Source organism: Eublepharis macularius, chromosome 12 (assembly GCF_028583425.1).
Source record: "Eublepharis macularius isolate TG4126 chromosome 12, MPM_Emac_v1.0, whole genome shotgun sequence".
NCBI lineage: Eukaryota > Metazoa > Chordata > Lepidosauria > Squamata > Eublepharidae > Eublepharis > Eublepharis macularius.
This window is the reverse complement of record NC_072801.1, coordinates 47,044,368-47,067,741: the sequence shown is the minus strand read 5'-3', so window position 1 is coordinate 47,067,741 and position 23,374 is coordinate 47,044,368. Positions and strand designations below refer to the sequence as shown.

The 23,374-nt window shown below is 46.7% G+C and overlaps 1 protein-coding gene across 2 annotated transcripts; it reads left to right on the top strand.

Moving 5' to 3' along the window:
• Window positions 1-1,099: 1,099 nt before the first annotated feature.
• On the top strand, window positions 1,100-23,162 carry SCAF1 (SR-related CTD associated factor 1). Of its 2 annotated transcripts, none has more exons than XM_054992442.1 (11): window positions 1,100-1,351; window positions 3,645-3,808; window positions 8,533-8,599; window positions 8,819-8,916; window positions 9,421-9,539; window positions 10,915-11,027; window positions 12,068-15,295; window positions 17,079-17,161; window positions 19,613-19,897; window positions 21,019-21,147; window positions 21,237-23,162. In XM_054992442.1, exons 1-11 carry the CDS (start codon window positions 1,348-1,350, stop codon window positions 21,411-21,413), a joined length of 4,467 nt encoding a protein of 1,488 aa, XP_054848417.1. In that variant the 5' UTR covers window positions 1,100-1,347; the 3' UTR covers window positions 21,414-23,162. The 2 variants fall into 2 exon arrangements, with proteins under 2 accessions (XP_054848417.1, XP_054848416.1); XM_054992441.1 differs by having other exon boundaries at window positions 8,819-8,946.
• The last annotated feature ends 212 nt before the right edge of the window (window positions 23,163-23,374 follow it).

Here is a 23,374-nt window from a genome sequence, read left to right as displayed (position 1 = left end):
CCATGTGTGTGAAAGAGTGAGATTTTTTTGTGGGGTAGAAGACATGATGCTTGGAAAGCAATGCAACGAAATGGAAGTTTCTGCTCTTAATCCTAGTCACCTAACCCTAACATCAAAAAAGCAATTCTTGAAATTAAAAGAAAAGTGGACCCTAAAAGGGGAATCTATCTTTTTCACTTCCATTTGTGATAGAAGGCGTGATTATTTTAAACCTCTTCTTACAACGAAACCCGCCGCACCCGCTTTGAGTGCTCACAGATTTCCGTCTGTCCCCAGTCCCCGCACATGGAGGACTTTAAGCAACTGCCATCGGTAAACTCGAAATCCTGTTAGAGAACTAGGAAGACCGCAACCCTTTAGTCTCGCACGGAACTGCGGGAGCGGCCGTCCTCCTGTAGGCCACTGATGGTACGACACACTTGCGACTACATCTCCCATCATCCAATGCACGCCGTTTCTTCTGTCGCCGATTGGTGGCATCGCGGGAGTTACAGTCCATTCTGCCGCTCTTTGCGTAGGGAATACCGCCTTCAAGACTACATCCCCCAGAATGCCAAGGTGCCACGTTGCCCCGCCTTTCGCGACCACCCTCCCCGCAGTAGGGCTGAGCTGAGTAAAATGGCTGCCGCAGAGGCCGGGCCCGGGCAGTGTCGGCGGCAGTGGCCGCAACTCCTCCTCCTCTTGTGCTAAAGGGGGGCGGGCGGAAGGGCCTAGCTTCCCGGTAGAGCTGGGTAATTATGGCAACCTCTTGAGGGAAAGCATTTTCTGAAGAAGCTGACGCTTGGGATGGGAGTGGGGTAGTTGTTAATATTTGGGGGGGGGGTATTAGGTGTGCGCAATGCAGGAGTGAGGGCCCCAAAACAACAGAGGGTCAGTGTGCGAGAGGGCATTAGAGAAAGGGGGAGTCTCTGAGGTACGGAAGGAATGATGTGGGGAGGGAGAGCACTGTGGGTGGTTGGTTTGAGGAGCATCGTTTGGAGTGGAGATACGGTTGCCATCTCCAGGTTGAGGAATTCCTGAGTTTGGGGGTGGAGCTTGGAGAGGGCAGGCTTTGGGGAGGGGAAGGACCTCAGCGGGGTATAATGCCATATCCAGTCTCCCCTCCAAAGCAGCCATTTTCTCCCTGGGAAAGGGTCTCGGTGTCCTGGAGATCAGTTGCACTTCCAGTAGATCTCCAGCTACTACCTGGAGGTTGGCAACAGCAGTTCCCTCCCCCCCCAGTGGGGAGGAGGAGGACTTTGGAGCAGCTGCTCTGACGACTGTGGTCTGTGGTCTGTGGAGGAAGAGAAACAATGGAATACGGAGAATACTGTGTGTGTTTGTCTTGGAAGGGAGAGAAAGGTGTTGATGGGTCAGTGTGTATCCTAAGGGGGGGGCTACCCTTAGAAGAAGCAATAATTTTGGAGATGGAAGTTTGGGGGGGCCTGCATATCTATGCAAGCTGGTAGTGGTGGGCACATTTTAATGTGGCTCAGAGTAAGGCTTTTTGTTGTTGGGGTGTGTGTGTGTGTGTGTGGGCCTTGACCGATGATCAAGGCCCCTTTCTCTTTGCACATTTAAGGTAAGCTGATTGTTGAGAAATTGTTTGAGTTAGTGGCTTGTGAATCTAAGGGGAGGAGGCTGGTTTTAACATTCTGAGGTGTTGGAGGAAACAGTTATGGTATATAAATGGAGTGTTATGAACGGAGAGCATGTATTGTAGGGCTGAGATTCGGGTTGAATTGTAGGGCTGAGATGCGGGTTATGGGGAAGAACAGCTTTGCCTAAATTTAGGGTAGAGCTGAGAGTGAATGTGAGCAACAGCAGGCAAAACTGGTTGATAGTAGGAAGCACACATTGAAGCGATAGTTACAGGTGCTAACAGGCTTTTCAAAATGTGGAATTCTGGGGATCCTATTTGGCAAGCTGGAGGTATGACACTCACCAAAAGACATGACAGCTGGATGTTGCAATTCCATATGAGAAAATGATGGGATGGTGGGTTTGTTAGGGCTGTGGTGGGTGATGTGCTAAAGAGAGGGAAGATGTAGCCTTGTGTGGAATGACTTGGTGGTTTTAAAGAAAGAAAAAGTTGGATAAAGAACTGTCATAGAAGGCTTAGATGTGGGCCCTCCTTGGGACAAGAAAGTTGGGCGGATGGACTACTAGGTGATTTCCACTCTGTGATTTTGTAACATATAACAATATGATGCATATCCTGAGGATCTGCTATGTGTAGCATCTAATATGCAATGGTACAGAGCAAACAAATTATTTAATAAACAGGGAGCTTTGGAAGAATAGGTGAACATCTAAGTCTCATCCGTCCTTATTTATTTCCTTAAAGCTTAAAAATATTGCATTGAATATCTTAATCATTCCAGCATATCCCAGGTGGGATTTAGCCATTCTTTTGAGGAACCAATCATTTGCTTTGTCATTCTGGTGCTAAAGATTGCACCTCTTGGACACCTTCAACACGTCCTTTGAGTTCACTCCTGCCTATTTGTGTGGGGGTGGGGGGGTTGGTCTTTCCAAATCTGCTTGGTTGCTTTTAAATCTTAGCTTGTTCCATCAGGCCTTTTGTCGAGTTATCAAGTGGAGAAAAGTCACATATATTAGAAAAGGCAGAAAGTTGCTGGGGTTTTGGGGTGGGGTGGGGAGATGGAACAAGGAGCCTGCGAGTGTTAAAAGGGCTGAGCAGCTGAGAAGGAGAGCTAATGTGTGGGTAGTGTTCAGTGATGGAAATTTGATTCAGCAGGTTTAGTTATACAGTCTGCGGAGGAGGAAATTAGTAGTGGAAGGGGACGTGGAACAGTAATAAGCTTTGTATCAGGCTTTGACTTTTAAATTTAAACTTATATATGCCTGAAAGTGTGTTCTTATTTAACCTTTCTGCCCAAGAGAGAGGTTCTTGTAGATCGCTAGCATTCATCCTAGGGTTCAGAGAGGCTCTGGCCATAGGCACTTGCTGTCTTCATAAAGGAAAGAGTTTTGTTTAAAGAAATGTTAGTACTTCTCTTCTTCTTACTGCTGCACATTAAAAGACTGGGTCCTAGTATACAAAATAACTTCTGGGGCTGAATCCTAATTTGCACCTTGTCCCCCTTCCTGCTGCTAGCTTACAAAGTGACCTGGAACATTTCTGCTTTCGAAGGAGATGGGGATGATTGTAAGAGTGTGGGATAAGAAGTCTTTCGCCTCAGTCTGCAGTTAGTGTCTGATTCAAATATGCAGGCTTCAGATAAGGCAAATGCTTAATATTCCATCATGGCATTTTTTCTTGTTCATATTTGGCTAACAATTAGAAATGCATAACTGACACACTGGAATATCTCTTAAGGAGAGCCAGATGGTAGCTGCTCATTCCCAGCCCTTCCTCCTCTTCCCGAAAACTCTTACCCTTGGATACAGGTGATACAGACCACGTATTAGACGAGGGAAGGGAGGGTGTTTCCTGAGAAGGGACTATGGTCTGGCGAACAGAAATTCAGGCTGCAAGTCATGTCTGTGGGTGGTGTATGAGGGATATTCCAAGCTTGAATGCCAGGATTCTTGAATTCTGTGGCAATGAAATGCATCACACAGTGCAGCAGGTGAAGGGGTCAAACACTAGAATCCCAGTCTGATACCACTGATGCCTCCCTCCCTTCCTCGTCATCCAGGATTTACAGTTCTTGCAGACATGGAGGAGGAGGAGGAGGAGAATCGACACCCCCCAGTAAGGGAGGATCCTGCACGAGGTGGGGAGAAGCCGACCGCCGAACCATCTCTTGATGTGGATTGGGACCAATCGGGTGCCTTCTGTGCTGGCCAGGTTATCATTTTGGTAATGGCTGCCTCTATTTCACGGAGGGGGGTGGTGGTGATGGGCGATTCTTCTGCACTTCTGTTTTCTGATTGTGGTTGGCAGATGCAGTGCATGCTGGAAAACTGTCTTGTGTGGTTGAACGTGAGGGAAATGGGAGCGTCCATTCTGGGAGAATGGAGTTGACATTGCTGGGAGCATCAATTTGTCCTGCCTGCTTTGGATATGCAAATAGGCTTCTAAAACTAGGTTGCTTATTTGCATATGTAAAACAGGCAGCAGATAATTTTTGAAATGTCCCTCTCCCCCTTTCTTACCTGGGTTAACCTGGCATGTTTGCCAGTCCTTTTTCTCCCCCCACCCTAATCAATATATAGCACATTACTCTCTTCTTTAAACTTGTGTTTAAAAAGGGCAGTGAGTTAAGTACCAACATAAAATATTGTTCTGAAGTTCAGATAAACCTAAAAATATCTACCTGTAAATACAACATGTTTAAACAACGTATCATGTGTTACCTTTAGGATGGTTTAATAAGGGTTCTTGTGAGAATCTGGAGGTTGGCAAAACTGTGCATGGCCTCCTGCTGCTGGATCAGGATTGGATGGTAACCATCCCCCCAATACAATTCCTGTCCTTAACCTTAAGGGCTGGATGTTCTTTCCCCCTTTTCTCTCTACAACTGAACTGATGCTGGTAGTGTAAAATTGTCTGCTAAGAATCTCAGTTGTGCATCTTTATAGCATTAAACCCCACTCTCATTTCACAAGTCATATATATGTGACCTCTTTGGCTTGCCCGGTGGGGAGGGATATTGGCTTTGTAGGAAATTGATATGCCTGTAAGGATAGTGGCGCAAGCCCTGCAAGTCAAAGAAAGGGGCACAGCTGTGAAGAGTAGATGTACCATCCTTGATTCTTTTATAGTTATAAGCCTTGTAACGGGCTACGTACCTTCATCATAGTTTTTTGCAAATCTGACGACTCTTGCAAAAATCTGGAGGCGGTCACAAGGTTGGCAATCAGGTGGCATGGCCTTCTGGTACTGACTGCAGAGTCACGTATTTGTGTTTCCTTTTCTCGTGCAAACAGAATTTCTCTTCAGATGCAACTGAAATTCTCCACTGGAAGCAATCTCCATGATGCTTGGTAGGACTGAGGCCCTAAAAATTCCCAGCAGGTTTTTGTTCTGGCATACTCTTTTTAATACATCTGACAAAGTGAGCTGTGGTCCCTGAAAGCACATGCTAGAATATAAACTTGTTCACCCTTATAATACCACACAAGATTCCTGTTTATTTTTGCTGTGAGGAATGAATCCAGCTGCTGCACTGGAATTATTCACTGTTCTGGGGAACCATGGAATAATAGCCTGTTAAAAATGCCAAGTTAAGTATATGTTAAGCTGTTTTATGTCACATAACATCCCATTTTATAGTCTATTGTATACATTTAGTAAATTGTAAGTACATAAAATGTCAAGGAATTAAAAACATGCACATTCTAACCCCCAGCCAGAAGACTGGAAAATATAGAAATAACAGCTTAATGAAATGTAGGAATGCCCACCTTATTCATATGCACTTTACTGATTGATCAGCCAGTCAGCTGAAGTCTCTCCCCCCCCCCCCCCAACATGGTGGCAATCAAGAGTTTGGCTATCTTGTATGCTAGAATTCTAACAACTAAAGAAATGTTATAGATGTAGAGAAGAGACTTCCAGTAGGTTAAACAAGGACTTCAAGCCGAGTGCCTTACTATAACAATAAATGAATTGCGTGATTGAGATCTCACTACCAATTGAGCTCCAGTAGAAATAAGTTTCAGGTAATCTATACAGCCATAGGCAATGTGCCGTACGCTACACACTGCCATAGGCATATGCAAGTGTATAAATCAGAAACAAGACAACCTTGCAGGAATAACTTGAAAAACTTCAGGGAAAATTTTGTCTTTACTGTGGCTTTTGCGAGTATCCAAAGGATTTAACAAGCTGCCTTCTGTATATTTTGTAGGTAGATACTTGTAGGTTTCTCTGAAGTTCTGGATAATGTTTTATGTTGGTACTTCCTTACCTGGGCTGGGATCCAAGCTCTCTCTTCACATCGGCGTTTCTTCTTCTTCTTTTTTCCTACTCTTTTTAGCATAACTCTTTGTGTTCACAAAGAAACCAATCCTAAGGATATGGGGGAACAGCATGTAGTGGGGTGTGAGAGGAGGCTTTGCAGCCCAGGGATGGAATGGCCACCCTCTTTCCCCTATCCAGTACTTAGGATTCTTTGCTAATAGCTCTCTGCTTCATTTTGTCAGAAACCAGTTCTTGCATATTTACCCCTTATTTACATTTTTCTGTGACCTGGATAGCCCATGTGAGCCTGATCTCATCAGACCTCAGAAGCTAAGCAGGGTCAGCCTTGGAATTGGATGGGAGACCTGCAGTGAAGACCAGGGTTGCAGAGGCAGGCGACAACAAACCACCTCTGTTAGTCTCTTGCCATCAAAACCCCATCAGGGGTCATTGTAAGCCAGCTATGACTTGAGGGCACTCTCTGCCACCATTACAGCACACATACTTTCTTAAATCAACACAGACCTTATTTTAAGTAAGCTTTTTTGTTTCATATTATCCCAGATTGATATTCATTAAAACACAATGTCTTAATTTATTCTCCATCCTCCACTACTCCTCCCCCCTCCCCCTGCCCCAGTACATGCTAATTGTTTTCTGGGGAGACTGTTTACACAGCTATGAGGATTTCAGATCCATAGAATGGCCCTTTCATCACCCTTTCAAATAAACCTACCAGTTGCCAGCTCACCTGCCTCTCGTGTTGATTTAAAAAAAACCCTTTAATGATGTACTGTTAATGATATAGGAGTAGCTGTTCTGGATTTGGAGGTTTAAGGAAACACCAGATATTTAGAAGTTCTGTCATGGATTCTTCTATTATTAGCGAACCTGGACAACAATGAATGAATCCCTCTTTGTTGCCCAAATTTGACTGCACTGCTTGATCCAATAAATGTTTACACTAAAGTCTGCTCCATTACTCCCAGTGGTGCCTATGCATCTCCCAGTGATGCTCCCAGGATTATCACTTCATGGGGACCCCCATTTTTGATACCCTTTTTGTCTCAGAATGGGTCTAGAAGATGGAGTTTGCATTAAACCAGTATCAAATGGCGGTGGGTCACACCAGGGGCATAATGGAATGCAGGGCAACTCCTCCATCAAACATGCAGAGCCCATCCCAAGAGAGATTCAACTGAAGGTCCGTCTCCCCAGGGACCTTGGAGCCTCCTCCCTGAATAATTTTATCCTAACGAACAACCTAGATTCTCAGGACAACGAGCGACAAACTGAATCCAGCTTGTTCTCCCGTGTCTTAACGATTGCACAGGAAGATTTCTCCCCTTTCCTAACCATGTCAATCACCCAGCGATAGTTCTGTTTTTCCAAACCTCTTCAAGGGAGAGTTTTTGATACATTTATGCCACCTCTGTATACACTGGTTTAAGAACCTAAAATACTGTTTAAAATACCCGCTATACGCTTGCTTGTTCTGTGCCAGAAAAAGGGATGCCTTTGCTTTTTACAGGATCCTCTTGTGGATGGCGATTTTGGTAACATCGTGTTCTTTTACCTGTGGGCAACTCCTGCTGAATGCAGTAGAACATGCTTTCAAGCAAGCATAGGGTTGTTGTGTTAGGTTGAAATATGTTCCCTTGCTTGGAAGTAAGCTTTGATTTGAACTCTCTTGAGATTTACTTCCAAATCAGCATACACAGGAGATGGGATCCTGGGAAAGATTCATCCAGAAAGTATATTTTCAGTCTTTTCTCCTAAGAGAGAGAGCAAACATTCATAAAACTTGTTGGCTTCAGGGGATGCAGAAGAAAGAAAGCATAAAGTCAGCACAGATAATTTGAGCGTAGACAATAACATGAAATAACAAAACATAGGGTTTCTATTCAGCCCACTGTACAATTAATATATATATATATATATATATATATATATATATATATATATATATATATATATATATATATATATATATATACGATTAATAGAATATGTAAAGAACACATTATCTTTCTCTGTATAACACAACATGGGATTTATGTTGGGTACACCATACAGTATATATAAAGGTGACTGGTGGCAGCAAAGCAGGGGACTTAGGGATTTAAAAATACCAAAAGCTCTGTGGATGTGTGGATAAGCAGCAACAAGCAGATTCTTCCTTAACTGCGAGTTGTACTTCCCTTCTAGGTATCTGGCAATTTGAGGGTTGATCTTGAATGCAGAAAACTTTTAAGAGTGCTTTATCTTTTTGAGAGAGTCCTTTCAATGACCTGCTCCACTTACTGTCAGTCTCATCTCTTGATTGACAATGATGAACTTAACATATTTGTTAAGTTATGAGTCTGCATGGGTAGTCTGTAAGGATCATGTTTCTTGCACCTTAATAGGACTTTGATTGCTGTTCCGTTGTGCCCCTTAAGAGGAGCTTGAAATGAAGTCCTAAACATTCTTGGGATAGCGTTTTGAGATGCTCACGCGTGAGGTTTCTGCCTTCTTTTGCTCATTCTGTCACGGCACATGGTCCACCGATTCTGCCTAGGCAGATGAATTATCAAGGGCAGGGGAAGCTGTCTGTTTGTAGTCGGGCTTCTAGTTGTTGCAATTGTTGATCTTTGGGCACCTCATGTTAATTCTGTATTTCCTTTTTATCTGGACAGAAAGCTTTGCAGCAAGCTGTGGGCAGTGGCTTGGCTGTTGAACTGCAAGACCCAGTCAGTGACAAAGGTATCTCAGAACTGAGGGGCTAACCTTAAGGCTTAAGAAGCACTGGTGAAACAGGATTGGGGTGGGTGATGCATATTCAGCAATGGGGTCCACACATTCTGTCCCCTTAATAGGGTTACCAATTGCCTGGGGAACAATGTCCCTTTAGTAGAGGCTTAATGCACAGTGCACACTCCTGCCCTTGCCTCTGTTTGATCTGAGATAGTTTTTTATTTTTAGATGTTGAATACAAGTGCACAAGCCGAAGAAAATGGTGCCGGAACTCCAGATCTGAAGGGCTCGGAGTCAATTGGCTTGGAATGGTGGATCCTGCATTGGTCAGTGATAGGAATCCCCCAATGCGTGAGGTATGTTGTGACATAGTGTGTGTGTTTGTGGCTTGTAAGTTGTTACTTTTATGGTGCATTGAACATAAATAAGTTTGCAGATCTTGGCAAGTGGAAGTTAGCGAGATGTCGATTCTCAGCATACTGTAGCCATCTGTATGGGAGTTTGGTCTTCCAAATGAGTTCTGGTGAACATTGTGTTCACCACCTAGGTGGGGACCATTTCTATGCATGTGCAGATATCAAATTGGTACACTGGGATGAGCCATTGCAAATATTGAGTTGCATTCTGCCATTCTGTGATGCTCAGAGCCTTTTTTTGCAGCCATGGGCTCTGCCCTCAACTGAGTGGAGTGGTCAGATACAACCCATTGTTTTATGAATGTGGATATAGCATGGTGTTGTATGCCTTTATTTCTTTCCTCCCCTCTAGTGGAGGAGAAATTGCAAGTCTAAGCCTATTCCTTAACTGTGCAAACTTCCCTTTTCCTCCAGGGTTTTGAGGCTCCCTCTTCTGTTGTGGTACCTGCCTTGGCTGGAGTCCTGGATTACCTGGAATGGACTTGCCGATTGCCCCAGGGAGTAGCGAGCTCCTTGGGGACCCAGGCAGTTGAGTAAGTGGGATTCTTTAACAGAGCAACGGTTGCCAAGGGGAAGTGAACACTGTTGGTTATGGATGCTGTATAGAATTCAGCTTAGAAGTTATGAAAAAAAACCCCTGCAGAATAGTAAACTTGCATGATTGACGCAGTACAATAACAGCTTTTAAAAAATGTAATTCTGTTAACAAATTAGGTGTATGTGTGTGCGCGTGTGCGCGTGCAAGAGAGGTGCTTATGGTGACACCCCCCATGTGGTTTTCAAGGCAAGAGATGTACAGAGGTGGTTTGCCATTGGCTGCTGCTTCTGCAGAGCAACTCTGGACTTCGTTGTTGGTCTCCCATCCAGGGCTAACCCTGCTTAGCTTCTAAGATCTGACAAGATCAGGGTAGCAACTTAAATACGTTAGTCTGTTTTTAATGAACATAAGAACAGCCATGCCAGATCAGACCAGAGGCCCATCCAGTCCAGCATTCTGTTCACACAGTAGCCAGCCAGCTGCCTCTAGGAAGCCCCCAAGCAGGATCACTGCAACAGCATCCTCCTGCCTGTGCTCCCCCGGAACAGATATAAAGAGGCACACTGACTCTGGTACTGGAGAGAGTAGTTATGCCTCTCAGAGAAAAGGACATTCAGTAAGTGGAGAATCACTGCTGAAAGCACTTCCTGGCATGTCGTTGATGCTCATATGTCTGTGTTCACAAGCCCCCTTAAGAGGTCAGACTGCATCAGTGAGCTTTAGGGATTCCCAATGGGCCATAGGGAAGTTGACCATCTCTGAGATACGTAGGGTAGAATGCCATCAATTACACCTGCTGCTCTGGAGATCAAGGCATATGCCAGAGTGGCGGAGAGATCATTTCACCTAGTGTGAGCAGTGAACAGCTGTGTTCAGAACTACCACCAACAGCAAGAAGAAACAGATTTTGGTGGCAGCTCTGTATCCTACACAGGATCCCCAGGACTTTTTATACTTGGAACATTTAGGAAGCTTTTGAACATCATGTTTCTCAAGGCGGAGAGCAGATATCACATCTTCCCAGCTTTTAAAAGTGAAAAACAAGGCTGCAGCTTTCTGCTTCCGACTATAAACTCTACACATTTTTGTTATAAATCTGTTATAAATTCAAATTCAAAATAAATTTTTAAAAAGTAGTCTGCGTACTTATCCATGTCCTCTGGTTTGCGCTATGTCCCTCCATGCCTGGTTTTCACAATCTGATTTAGTTCTAGGAATTAGGATTCTGCAACTACAATGTAGAGAAATCCCCCCTCCCCCCATGAATTGTCCCATTTTGAAGCTTTATGGGCAAGAATGTTGGGTGCGGTAGAAATTCTGTGAGGCAAGTTAGTTTCCTGATTCCATTTTGCTTCCTTTTCTCCAAACAGTGAGGAAGAAGGTATGGAAGAGGTCGAGCTGGTGGCTGAAGTGCGGCTGGGGGATGTTGGTGCCTTGTCGGGCATCTTTAGAAGAGATCGGTCCTGGAGGATGCAGAAGTCTGGTATGTGTCTGTGTGTGTACCTTAGAGCATTGGTTCTCACCTGGTGGCACATGTAGTAATGTAGGTAGGACACAGGATTTTTATAACAATTACTCACTTTCCCTCAATCCCCCTGTCTACCTGTATGTGTGACCTGCCATCTTAGGAAAGTGTTTTTGATGTGCCACTTCCCGCTTGGCCTGTTGTGCTTTTGCCCCTCCCTCATGCATTTCAGCCATAGCAGCAAAAATTATACTCGAAAGTATTATAATTTCGTCTACTAATGGAGTTATTATTCTTGTTTGTTTCTGTTTTAAAGCCATAGCAATAAAATTTACTACTGCATTTTTTTTCTTTTTAAAACTTACCTTAAACATTAAATTAATAAGAGAATGTTTGTAAACCTGTAAATGTTCTCAGAAAAAGTGGGCTTTAACCTGGTGGGACCCAAGTTCTTTGATAGGGGGTTAGTGGGACGGAAGATACGGAAAACTGAGAACCAGTGCCCTAGAGAGAGAATGTCAGGAAATTAATGTAGCATGTTCCTTAAAACAGTAGATGACAAATTGGATTTGCTGAGGGACTACAGGGAGAAGTCTGGGCAGGAATTTTTAGCAGCATCCAGATCTTGGGTCCTGTGTGTAAGAGGCTTCTTAGCACTCTCCTCACCCAGGATACTTGTCTTTGAAAGACATTGGTAGTCACAGGTGTCAGCAGCTCTCTTTGCCAAAAATATCTCAATTCCTGGCTGGTGCTCAGGGTCCCAAGTCATCAGCAGAGGAGGAGTCCAGGACTGAGGGACCAAATAGCAACTTTCCCAAGGCTAAGGGTGTCCACAGCTTCAGGGCTAGGTGATTCCATGACTTCATGGTTGATGGACAGAGAAGGACTTTGGGACACTGAGAACCTGACCTCTAAGAAGCACCAGGTTTGATTTAGAGCTGGGTAGCTTAGATTAGAGGAGATGGCACTGAAGAATGGTCTCCTCCCAAAGGATAGGAAGTCAAAATAGGGCTGCGACAAACCACCTAACCACTTCTTTTTTAAAATGCTCCCAACAGCCTGCCTTGGATCATCAGCACCTTGCTGGAGAGGAAGGAAAGACTGCTTCATCGGCCACCCTTCCCTTCCAGAACAGCCCTACCCACTGGACCCTCACAGAACTCTGCCAGTAATGGACAAGGGCCCTTGGACTTCTGCTTTAGTCGGGAGTGAGGTTTTGCAGTCCCCCACAGCAGACAGGACTTCTCCTTCACCGTGTCTGGGCATGACTCTGGGCACTGGCATGGGCGTATCCAGTGGGGGGCAGCAGCGCCCTCAGAGTGCCACAGGTCGTGAGTCTGAATCCCAGCAGCGTTCCCAACCACCCGCTAATTCCTTGGATAAGGCAGATTGCAGCACCTCCTCCTCTTCCTCGTCCTGTTCTTCATCGACATCTTCCATGTCCCGCCACCAGGGCCTCCCTGGCGAAGGAGGTAGCAGTGGCTCCATCAACCCCTGCCCTGTAATGCGCTCCCCAGACTTAGATATTTATGATCCCTTCCACCCTACTGATGAGGATAACCTGAATGGTGATTTTGGCTTTGGTGACTCGCCCCACAAAGAGTCAGAGGGTGGCCGGCACGACCAGAAATATGACCCCTTTGACCCCACAGGATCCAACCCTAGTTCTTCTGCTAGCACCCCTTCTCCCGAGGAGGATGAAGATGAGGACGAGGACGAGGAGGAAGATGACCGTGACCAGCATCCTCCAGACATGTCCCACAGCATCAGCCGCATCTCAGAAACACTGGCTGGGATCTATGATGAAAATAGCTTGAGCCAAGATTTCCCCAGTTCAGACAAAGGTCAAGAAGATTCAGAGCCTGAAGCGGAACCTGGCAGAGATTATGAAAGTGAGTCAGTCTGTCCCACTGAGCCCCCCGATGGCAAGGACCCCCCTGGTGCTGATTCCACACTGCCTGAGGAGCTTCCCCCAGAACAATTGGAATCTAAAGCTCCTGAGCCGCGCCGAAGAGTCTTTGTGGTAGACATAGCTCCTAAAGGCCGCTTGGATGCTGAAGCAAAACCTCAGCTAGAGGGGAAAGTGTCCCTGGAGGTGGTCACTGTTGGAAATGCTAAGCTAAGGACTGGGGAGAAGGCGTCCAAGGGAAGTGGGCATCACCGAGGTGGGCGCCGGTCATCCATGGATTGGGATGGAAGTGGAGGTGGTGAGTCAGAAATTGAGGAAGGTGAGATTGTTCAGCCAGAAGATGAGAGGTATAGCCCCATACGACTGTTCCGAAGCAGATGTCGCCCTGCTGAGCAGCGTACCCTGCGGGTGGTGGAAGGAGATGATTTCCTGTCATTACATGCTGACTCAGATGATGAAGGAGCCTTGCAGATTGACTTCAGTGAGAGCCAGCCTGATCCACGTTGGAAGGGTGTGGATTTGAGGCGGAAGATCCTGACTCAACGCAGAGAACGCTACCACCGTGCCCCATCCCCCTTGCCACCACCTCCACCGCCTCCAGCCCCCAAACGCCCTGCTTCCAAGTCCCACTCTGGTTCTAGCTCTGGCTCCTGTAAGAAATCCAAAAGGGAGCGCAAAAGATCACGAGAGCACAAGGCCTCAAAAACCAAGGAACCATATGCCTCTTCATGGAACCTGAAGAAGAAATCTAAGTCGCGCTCAAAATCCAAGGAACGCCGACGCTCACGCCACAGGGCCTCACGGTCTCGCTCACACCACCGAACCTCCCGTTCCTGGTCACCATCAATCAGCACTAGCTTGTCTGCTGTTGGTTCCTCGCATACCTCTGCCGAGCGACGCAAGAGTAGGCGTTCCAAGTCAAAGGAGAAGCGGCGTGGGCGTCATTCCCGATCCCACAGTAGTAGTCGGGCCCATCGTAGTCGGCACAAAGACAAACACCGAGGGGACAGCAGCAGGAAAAAGAAGAAACGTTCTCGATCTCGCTCACGTGAGAAGCATCCCTCCCGTCGGTTATCCAAGGACAAGGAGCGGGAAGTCCACCTGCTCGAGGAACCCAAGTCAGAAAAGGTATTGATGGAAAGACGGAGAGATGCACGGACTGTGGTGCCGCCGTCAATCCAAGATCTCAATGACAATGACCTCTTCACCATCAAGAGAACCATCACGGTTAACCAGCAAGAGAAAATGGAGGGACTGTTGGAGACTCCAGAAAGGGCAAAGCGAGAGGTGCTGTATGATTCCGAGGGGATGAGTTTTGATGCTTGTTTCTCAGACCGTGAGACAGCTGAGGAATCCAAATCTAGTGGGGCTCGCTTAGCAGCCAAGGAGGACACAGTCCCCTCCCGTAAAGACAAACGACCTGAGGAGGATACCAAGCAGAAGGTGCCCAAGGAGAAAGAGCGCAAGAGGGCCTACCTTGAGGACCGCCCCTGTGCTCGTGACAAATACAAAAAGAAGCTCAAAGAGGGGCCTCCCTGTTCCGAACAACAGGAATTGCCCAAGGCAGAAAAGAAAGCCCGGCCTGAGAGGGACAAGGCAGGGAAGAAAATTAAAGCTGGAAGCCACAAGGAGAGTAGCAAGCTAGGCTCAGGGCGGAAAGTGAAGCTCCAGTCTAAGGTGGCAGTGTTGATCCGGGAGGGAGTAAGCAGCACCACGTCAGTGAAGGAGGTGGGCTCCATCGGTGTGAAGTTTAGCCGTGACAAGGAGAGCCGTTCACCTTTCCTGAAGTCAGAAGAGAAGGTGCTAATGGTTGGGGCTTCAGCAGCAGGCCAGAGCGAGATGGCTGACGTCAAGGAGCCAGGCTTCAAGCCCAAGAAAGTCAAAGGACTAAAGGCCAAGGTGGGTGTGAAGAAGCTGAAGGGACTCAAACCAAAAGGCACCTCAGAGCCCAAGAAAAAGAAAAAGCTCAAGGTGAAGACAGGGCTGAAGAAGTCGAAAGCGGACAGCTGCAGCCAGGGTGCAAGCAGCCCTTTGAGGGTCAAGGAAGAGCCTTCATGGTCTGGCTCGGAGAAGTCAGGGGGCACAGCCAAGCCGCCGAGCCCTCAGCCATTGGCTCCTGGCCAAGAGCTCACGCCCGATTCCCAGACAGTGGACAGCAGCTGCAAGACACCTGATGTCTCCTTCCTTCCTGAAGACCCCCCGGCTGAGCAGCCCAGAGCACCAGCAGATGAGCCAGAAGCAGACAGTTTGTCCGAGACCAAAGAGGAACCGCCAGCACAGCTGCCGCCTCACACTCCACGCAACTTGCCTCCGCCATCTGCTCCCATGTCTTGGAACCTACAGGGTGGGGTAGACTGCACCAGCGGCGTGTTGGCATGTATGTATCATGGCAGGGAATGAAATGGGATGGGAGGGATGGAAGGTAGACTTTTGTGCAACCCTGTTGGCTGTTGTAGCTGCTGGCAACAGATTTGATGGCCCTTCAGACTCAACTAAGAGGTGTTCTAAGAAACCAGAATGGGAATTTTTTTTAACAGATTGTGTTATGCAGCTGGCTGGATCTCTTCTCAGAAGCCAGATCCTCCGTCACGTAGGGGAAAACCTCCAATTTAGAATTAGGTCTCCTAAAGGTTCACTGCCAAAGCACCCAATTGTATACCTGGCACAGAGAATTGGATCCAGCCAGCATTTTGCTCTGTCTCGTCCAGTTCCCCTTCTTATTACAGCTTCTATGCCACATGGTTTTTCTCCAGGAAATTCCCATGAGCCCTAGTATAGCCTTTTTTGGTGATTAACGGGACCCCTCCCGCCGTATATTTTTTCAACAGCAGAAAAGATGGTTGCATCTAATCCAGATCTTTGAACTCTGGAAAATCCCAGCTTCCACTTCTGAAAATGGAGACAAAGCTATTTTTGCCCCAATAGTTGTGAATAAAAACATTAAGATCTGCACTGAAATAAAGTCTAAGAAATCAAAAGATAGCTTGAGGGGAGAGGTGGTTGCTGGTACTTTCTGTCCCACTCACCCTCCAACCAAACTCTGTGATCCTAAAAATCTCGTTAATTGGCTGAAGGAGGCACACAAACGCACTTGTGTGTAATTTTTGCGTACATTTGTGAGTTGTCTCTGTTGCGATACCAAGGAGCCACAGACTCTGGTCTGCATGTTCTTCTATATGCTTATTTTTCACATTTCAACTGCAGCGTCTCTCCTTTTAGGAAAAAGTACACTTTTTTGTGGCGGGGTTGGGGGGAAGGTGAATGGGAGGAGGTAATATGCATATGGACTTCTGTGATGTTTAGAAGTCACACAATGGTTGCTAGCTGGGAGCCTCACACAGATGAACTGGCACATTACAGTCTCTGTGTTTAAGGGGCATTCCTTCATAGATGTCATTAGGTGTAATAATGAAGTCACCTCTCCTCTCTTTCTTCCAAATAATGCATTTCCAAGCCAGTTGTAAGGGGAAGTGTGCTATTCTGCTAGGTTTTTCCGTTGGCCGGGATGCAGCATAACAAACTGCTGTGTAACAGGCAGTATGCCCACCTTCTTGCACCAAGAATTGGCAGGGGTGAAAGGCTGGGGGCATGTGTATCTGTCCCATTGTGGTTACAGGGTTAAAGACACACCCCCTCCTTTAATTTGAAATTTTGAGCTAAGCAGAAAAGAGATGGAGGCTTCAAACCTATCTTAAGGCTGCATACTGACTCTTCGCTTGAAGTAGCTGTGCAAGCAAAACTCTCACAAGGCTTCTTTATCCTGAGCTGGGCCCTTGGTCTGTCAGCAGTTCTGTCTGGGGTCTCAGGTCTTTCACAGGGCTTGATTCTTTTAACTGGAGGGACTGGGATTGAACCTGGGACCTTCTGCATGCCAAGCAGATGCTCCACCTCTGAGCCATGGCTCTACCTGCAAGTGGCCAGCCTGGATGAGGAGGACGAAGATGCTAAGTTTTCCTGATGACTTACCTCTGAAACAGGTGGATTCTGTTTCTGTCTATGCCTGTGGGATAGGCTGAGGCAAGGGCCAGTTGGGGCTGGAAAACCTTTGCACATTTTAGGCCTGCGCCCATGATTGGTCAGGAGGGGCCTTAGCAACTTGTCTATTCAGTTCTGCAGTTTGTGGGCTATTTCTGTTCCTGAGGCTTTTGTTTTCCACCTAGTGACTGCCCTGCTCTTCAAGATGGAAGAGGCTAACCTTGCAAGCCGAGCGAAAGCCCAGGAGCTTATTCAAGCCACCAATCAGGTATGAAAGCCTGTTTTAGAACTTCTGGAATTGCTTTCATGGTGTCAAATTGGGTCAAGTCAAATGCAAATTTGGAATGTTGGGATGAATGTTTAGAGTGTGGATTTCATTCTCTTGCTGAAAGGGTGATGATGGTGCTGATACTCTGATTCCAGCAACAGCTTACATTTTAGGCACCAGACTTGCAAATTCAGCTGAAAAACCTTTGTTTTGACTGTCCCACTTTGATTTTCTGATTTATTTGGATAGGAAAAAATGTGGAAACGGTTCTAGCGCTAATACACGGGTGAAGGTTCTAAGGCTTACTGGAGATCCCTGTGCAGAGAACAGTGGCATGCAGTGGAGGGAGAACTGCGAAAAGTTTGTCTGCAGTGTGCATAAAAAATGTGCCCTTACAGCTCACGCTTACACTTACAGGAAGGTGATTGCTTCAAAACTCAGAGTATTGTGTGCTCTTGAGTTTACTGAAAAACCCTGGATTCTCCATCTGGAGTCTGTTTGGTGTCTGTTGGCACCCTTCGAATTTCAGTGCTTGTTAAAAATTATCTGTTAAATCATATTTCTGGTCCTAATGGACTGCAGTTCAGTCTTGGAGATATATGGGTATTTCCCTGGACTGGTAAAGGTTTCCATGAAAATGGGGCTTGGTTTGTTTCCATGCTGAGACTTGTTCTCTCATCTCTCAAACTGGCCAGCTAGCTCTGATCTCTGTTCCCTTCCAGTGCCCTCTACTAACTTGTTAAAGTTCCTAAATTATTTGGGACTTACAAGCAAGTATGCAGAGAACGTGTGTCGTGTGTTATGTGCCATCAAGTTGCTTTTGGCGACGCTATGGATGAAAAACCTCCAGAATGTCTTATCATTAACAGACTTGCTCAGATCTCTCAAACTGGAGGATGTGGCTTTCTTTGAGTCAAACCATCTCATTTTGAGTCTTTCTCTTTTCCTACTGTTTTCAACTTTTCCTAGCCTTATTGACTTTCCTAGAGAATTTGTCATTTCATGATGTGACAAAAGTACGAGAACATAAGAGCCTTGCTGGATCGGACCAGTGGTCTGTTGAGTCTGGCATTCTATTACACTCATTAGTCAGCCAGTCAGCCAGCTACCCTCGAAGGGCCAGCAAGCAGGGCAGAGAAGCCAAGGCCTTCCCCTGATGTTGCCTCCTAGTTTGGGGTTTCACACGTTTGCTGTGTCAGACTGCGGAAGTTCCCTTTTATCACCGTGGCTTTGGGCCATCGGTGGACATCTCCATTAATCCGGCCCCTCTTGTAAAGATATCTGTGCTTGTGGCCATTGCTGTGTCCACTGGCAGTGGATTCCACTATTTAGTTACTGGAGGACTGAGTTTTAATTAGAAGACAAGGATATCAGTTGCAGCATTTGGTCAAGTTATATGAACAAGTTCAGTGTGTGCTTGATTGCCTCTTCCACCCAGAATGTTTCCTTTTCTACTAGCACTTCTGTTTGTGCAAAGGCCCTTGAAACCATTGATCTTATGCAAATGGAAGTGCTAAGCACAAGAGGAAGCATGCTGTGCAGCTGAGACTATCTAGCATATATGGAACTTGTTCAAAAGATCCAAACTTTTGAGTCTTCTAGTAAAAAGCATTTGGAACTGCCTGGCATGCATGTGATATGGGTTGTACTGATAATGGCAAACTCCAGGTATCTGGTCATCTAGTAATGAAGCCATGTTGAAAATGATGCTTGCAACAGATGCTTGCAACACACACACATGGATTCACACATGGAATTCACTGCCTCAGGAGGTGATGGCAGCTTCAAGCATAGACAGCTTCAAGAGAGGTTTGGAGAAACATATGGAGCAGAGGTCCATCAGTGGCTATTAGCCACAAGGTATAGATGGAACTCTCTGTCTAGGGCAGTGCTGCTCTGTATTCTTGGTGTTTGGGGGGCAATCAGTGGGAGGGCTTCTAGTGTCCCTTCCCCACTGGCAGACCTCCTGAGGACACCTGGTTTTTTGGCCACTGTGTGACACAGAGTGTTGATCCAACATGGCTTCTCTTATGTTCTTAACAGATGCTTTCAGATGCTACTGGGCTCCTGTTTAATTTTGCTACAATAGACTAACATGGCAGCTACTCCAAGGTTGTAAGACCTTTCCTTCACACTGAAACAGCATTGTGCAATTATTTTTGGAACTGCCATCTGTGGCTACTGTTCATTTCAGCTTGTTGCTTTGTTGGCGGGGGGGGGATACTTTTGTCCCCTGGGGGAGAGGAGTGCATGACTCATCTAGCCCTTCGACTGCATAGGAAATTACATGTATCCACATGCCCCCACTTAGGGCCAGGCATTCCCAGACTGAACTCACAAGTGGAAAATAGAGATACACAACGTGCCACAATGGCGGGCATCTAAGTAATGACTCAAGGATCTCCTGCTTCTTCCATTCTGATCATGTTCTCCTGCTCTTTATCCTCCTAGATCCTGACCCACACGAAACCTTCAGCATCCTTGGGGCCTCCCCAACCACCGGCACCACCCACCCATCCACCCGTGTCACACCTGGCTACACCACCTGTCTCCTACCTGCTTCAGAGCTCCCTGCCCATGGGAGGCTGTGGCTCAACCCCCCCAACCCCTACAGGGGTGTTGCCAGGGTCTTTGAGCCAGACCCCAGTAGGCCCTCCCTCGTCCAGCATCTTTGCTTCCTCATCGGGTACCGATCTGGGCAGCACCAGCTCTGACGGGCGAGGAGACAGTGATAAGGTAAAAAAGTGATTTTTGGTTAAGGATTCACATCCCTCCAGATGGGGAAAATAGCCACCAGGGGTGCTGCTTGCTTCGGGTTATCCCTTATATCCTATTGGTCTTCAGCTAGGGTGGGTGGCAGTAGATTTTACACTAGGGGGTTGCATCATAATCTAAAGTTGGGTGTTGTGGTGGCATATCCACCTTTTATTTAGTTTAACGAAGTGCTGGAGGGAGAGCAACCAGAGGCAGATGGTGTGTTCCTGAAATCATTGTGTACTGGGGCAGTGTTAAATGATTTTCGAGCCCCTGGCAAAACTTGAGGATGGTTCTACAGAATCACTCAGGCAGCTGGGTGGTGGTGGTGATGATCAGCTGTAGGATGGTGGCCCCCCTGACTGCCCTACTGTTAATCATACCTCCCTATACACAGAGGCGGCACAGGTTCAACAGTAGGGTGATCACCCCACCACATGTGATTGCCTGTCCCCTGGCCTGTGTCTTGGACAGTGTAGGGGATCAGCAGTGTCTCTCTGGCAGCAGGGGCTTCAGGGCAGAGGTTGGGCCAGCTGGCGGTAGGGCAGTGGTGGTGCTGTACAGAGCCCCCACCCCCAGAACGGGCCCCAGGAGACCAGATCGTGTAGAAAAGGGTAGCCGAGCCAGTGCAGCTATACTTCCCCCTTGCTGGACAGCTCAATCTACCAAATCCTATATATGTATCTATCCATCTAGATATCGATATCAATAGGATCCGTGTTGTAAGTGTGGGTCCTGAGGTAGGATAGGCAATTTCCATAAGTCACAAAAGAATAATACTCATGTTTAGGGCAGGGAACAACCCAGGTGTTCGTTTATCTGAGAAACTTATTTTTGAACCCTTGTCAGATACTGCAGTAAGAAGGATGCTCTAATCTGTATGTGAAAGAATCCAAGCAGTTTGTGAAAACCAAGCTATGAGTAGAAATGATTTTGTGTCAGGACTAATTGGATAAGGCAGCATAGACAGAAGTCCTGAAAAGGCTGGAAGAAAACAGGACTCAGCTGGGCTGGAGCTGCTCCCTGGACCGTCCACTTATCTGGGACTTGCTGTTGGTAATATCCCTGCTTCTGCTAACTTCTTTGCCTCTGCTCCACTTCAGTACCTGAAGAAGCTTCACACCCAAGAGCGGGCTGTGGAGGAGGTGAAACTGGCCATTAAACCCTATTACCAGAAAAAGGAAATCACCAAGGACGAATATAAGGACATCCTGCGTAAAGCCGTCCACAAGGTTAGAAGGGGTGTGTGTGGAGGAGGAGAAATTTGGGAGCAGAGGACACAAGGGCAAGGCATTAATTCCCCCTTTCTGCTGCTGTCTAGATCTGCCACAGCAAGAGTGGAGAAATCAATCCAGTCAAGGTGAACAACCTAGTGAAGGCCTATGTCCAGCGATACAAGTACTTTCGAAAACACGGACGCAAGATGGATGAGGAGTCAGGCCCCCCCAAGGAAATGGGAGGCTTGGACAAGTCTGGCTTGCCTATGCCCCCTCTCTGATCTCCTCTGACAAGGAAGAAATATCAAAATGGGGCCCTTCTTTTATGCAAATAGGCTTGGCTGAGCTCCCCAACCCCTCTGTTACCGTGGGGTGTGGATGGGAGGGTTGGGATAACTTGTTTTTGGGGAGGGGTGGCATTTGGAGAGTGCGATTCTTGTGCATCTGCTGCCTGCCCCCAGAACCCCCCCCCCTTCTCCCCCTCCAACACTTTCAGCTTTTAGCCACAAATCAATGTGTGTTTTACCCTGTAAATACAAGATGGAAAAGGATGGGACTAATTTTTAGTTTCACCTCTTTGAAACCCCTCGATGAATCGGTGGATGTGGTTCCTTTTCCCCGACCTAGTTTTTACTCATTTAGCATGGTTTTTAATTTGATGGTTTTATTCTTGCCCTCCCTCCTCCACCATCAGCAGTCAAGCAGCAGCAGTACCATGATCGGCGGATAGATGGCAACTTCCTGCTGAGGTTGGGCAACACCTTCCCATACCGTACCCCCCAGTTGTAAGTTTGTCTGTCATACTTCCCCCCTTCTTATTTCCCTTTCTCTTCATAAAACTGCATTTAGCCATCTAAAACTGTGCTCATCTCTGTGATCCTTTTAGAACAGAGTGTTGTATCGCTTTAGAGGAAGAATTTAGCCTTTGTGGGCAGAAATCATTCCACATCCCTTCCTCATACAGAATTCATTACAGAAAGATGGGTTGTGTTTGCTACTTTAATCCACACCCTGCCCCATTTCCACTTTGGTATTGGGTGTTTTGTAAGTATCACCCCCCCCCCATCATAGAGGTAGCTGCATAATCTCAACACTATATGGAAGCTTCTGTAATTCAGCTACCCCAACATAGCTATCTCCCTTCATGGGTGGAAATGGGAGCTCTGGTACACCCTAGAAACTGATTGCAGTTGACTGCTTTTGCACACTTCCGCTTCCTACCCCCTCTATGGACTATTGTTCAGTTTTTTGTTCTTGTCCCATCGCTGGTAGCAGAAGACCCTTGCTATTCTTGGGGGCAAGTGCAGACAATTATTTGCAACTTTTATTTTTGCTTAGTTCACTTTATGGCTTGAGGCAAGAAATAGGTACAAAGAGTCAAGAATCTTACGTAACATCAGGTGGCAGTAGGGGTGGGGGGAGCAGGGAGAGAATGAGCCAGAGGCAACTTCTGTCCCCGTTTTCATGGCCTGAATTGGACAGCTCTCCTTTCACATCTGCAGTGAACTGCTGGGAAACAATCCCAGGCCTGTTTATTAGTGGCCTCAAAGATGCTCAGAACTTGGTTCTTTGGCTAAATAACCCAAGCGACTGGCCGGAGCAGCATCACAAGGAGGGTGCTAATGTACTAGCAGGGCTCAGCTGGCTCCTGGGCCATCAGTAGCATTGGAGGTGATTGCTGCCACCACCTGCTGGCCAGGAACCCTTGCCTGGAGGCAATGGGTGTGTCTTGCCTGGAATAACAAAAATGCCTTGAAACAGCCCAGGAGTGAATGTGTCTCTCCAAGGAGGCAGGTGAAGCTGTAGGTCTGGCAGTGTAATTCTAAGTATTCTGCAGCAGACAATGGAGTAACCAAGCATTGATGGGAACGGAGGAAGATAAACAACATTTTAAGAAGCAGAGATGGGGAGGAAATTGGGGCTTCAGGGGGAGTTCACACCACCCGTCTATGCAGGCATCCAGCGTATTCCAGAGAAGCAAAAGGCTGACCTCCAGGCAGCTGGGTGATTGTTTTGGTTCCTGGAGAAATGAATTTCAATAGGATGGAGAAGAAAGGCAGCAGTGGTTTAAGCTTGATGTCATGTCCCATTGCTATTGGGGTTCTCACACCAATCAAACCCTTTCACCACCTGGCTTGTTCTTGCCTCCAAAATCATGGGTTAAAACTCAATCCATATGGTTGCCTCTACATATGAAGTGTTCTAGCATTACCAGGCCCCATAAACAACTTTAAAAGTGGTT

Bases quoted from the DNA above. Each gene is read 5' to 3' on its own strand.
- SCAF1 (XM_054992441.1), top strand. The intron at 8,947-9,420 runs GTATGTTGTGAC...CTTTTCCTCCAG, and splicing joins GGAATCCCCCAATGCGTGAG to GGTTTTGAGGCTCCCTCTTC. The intron at 17,162-19,612 runs GTATGAAAGCCT...TTATCCTCCTAG, and splicing joins TTATTCAAGCCACCAATCAG to ATCCTGACCCACACGAAACC.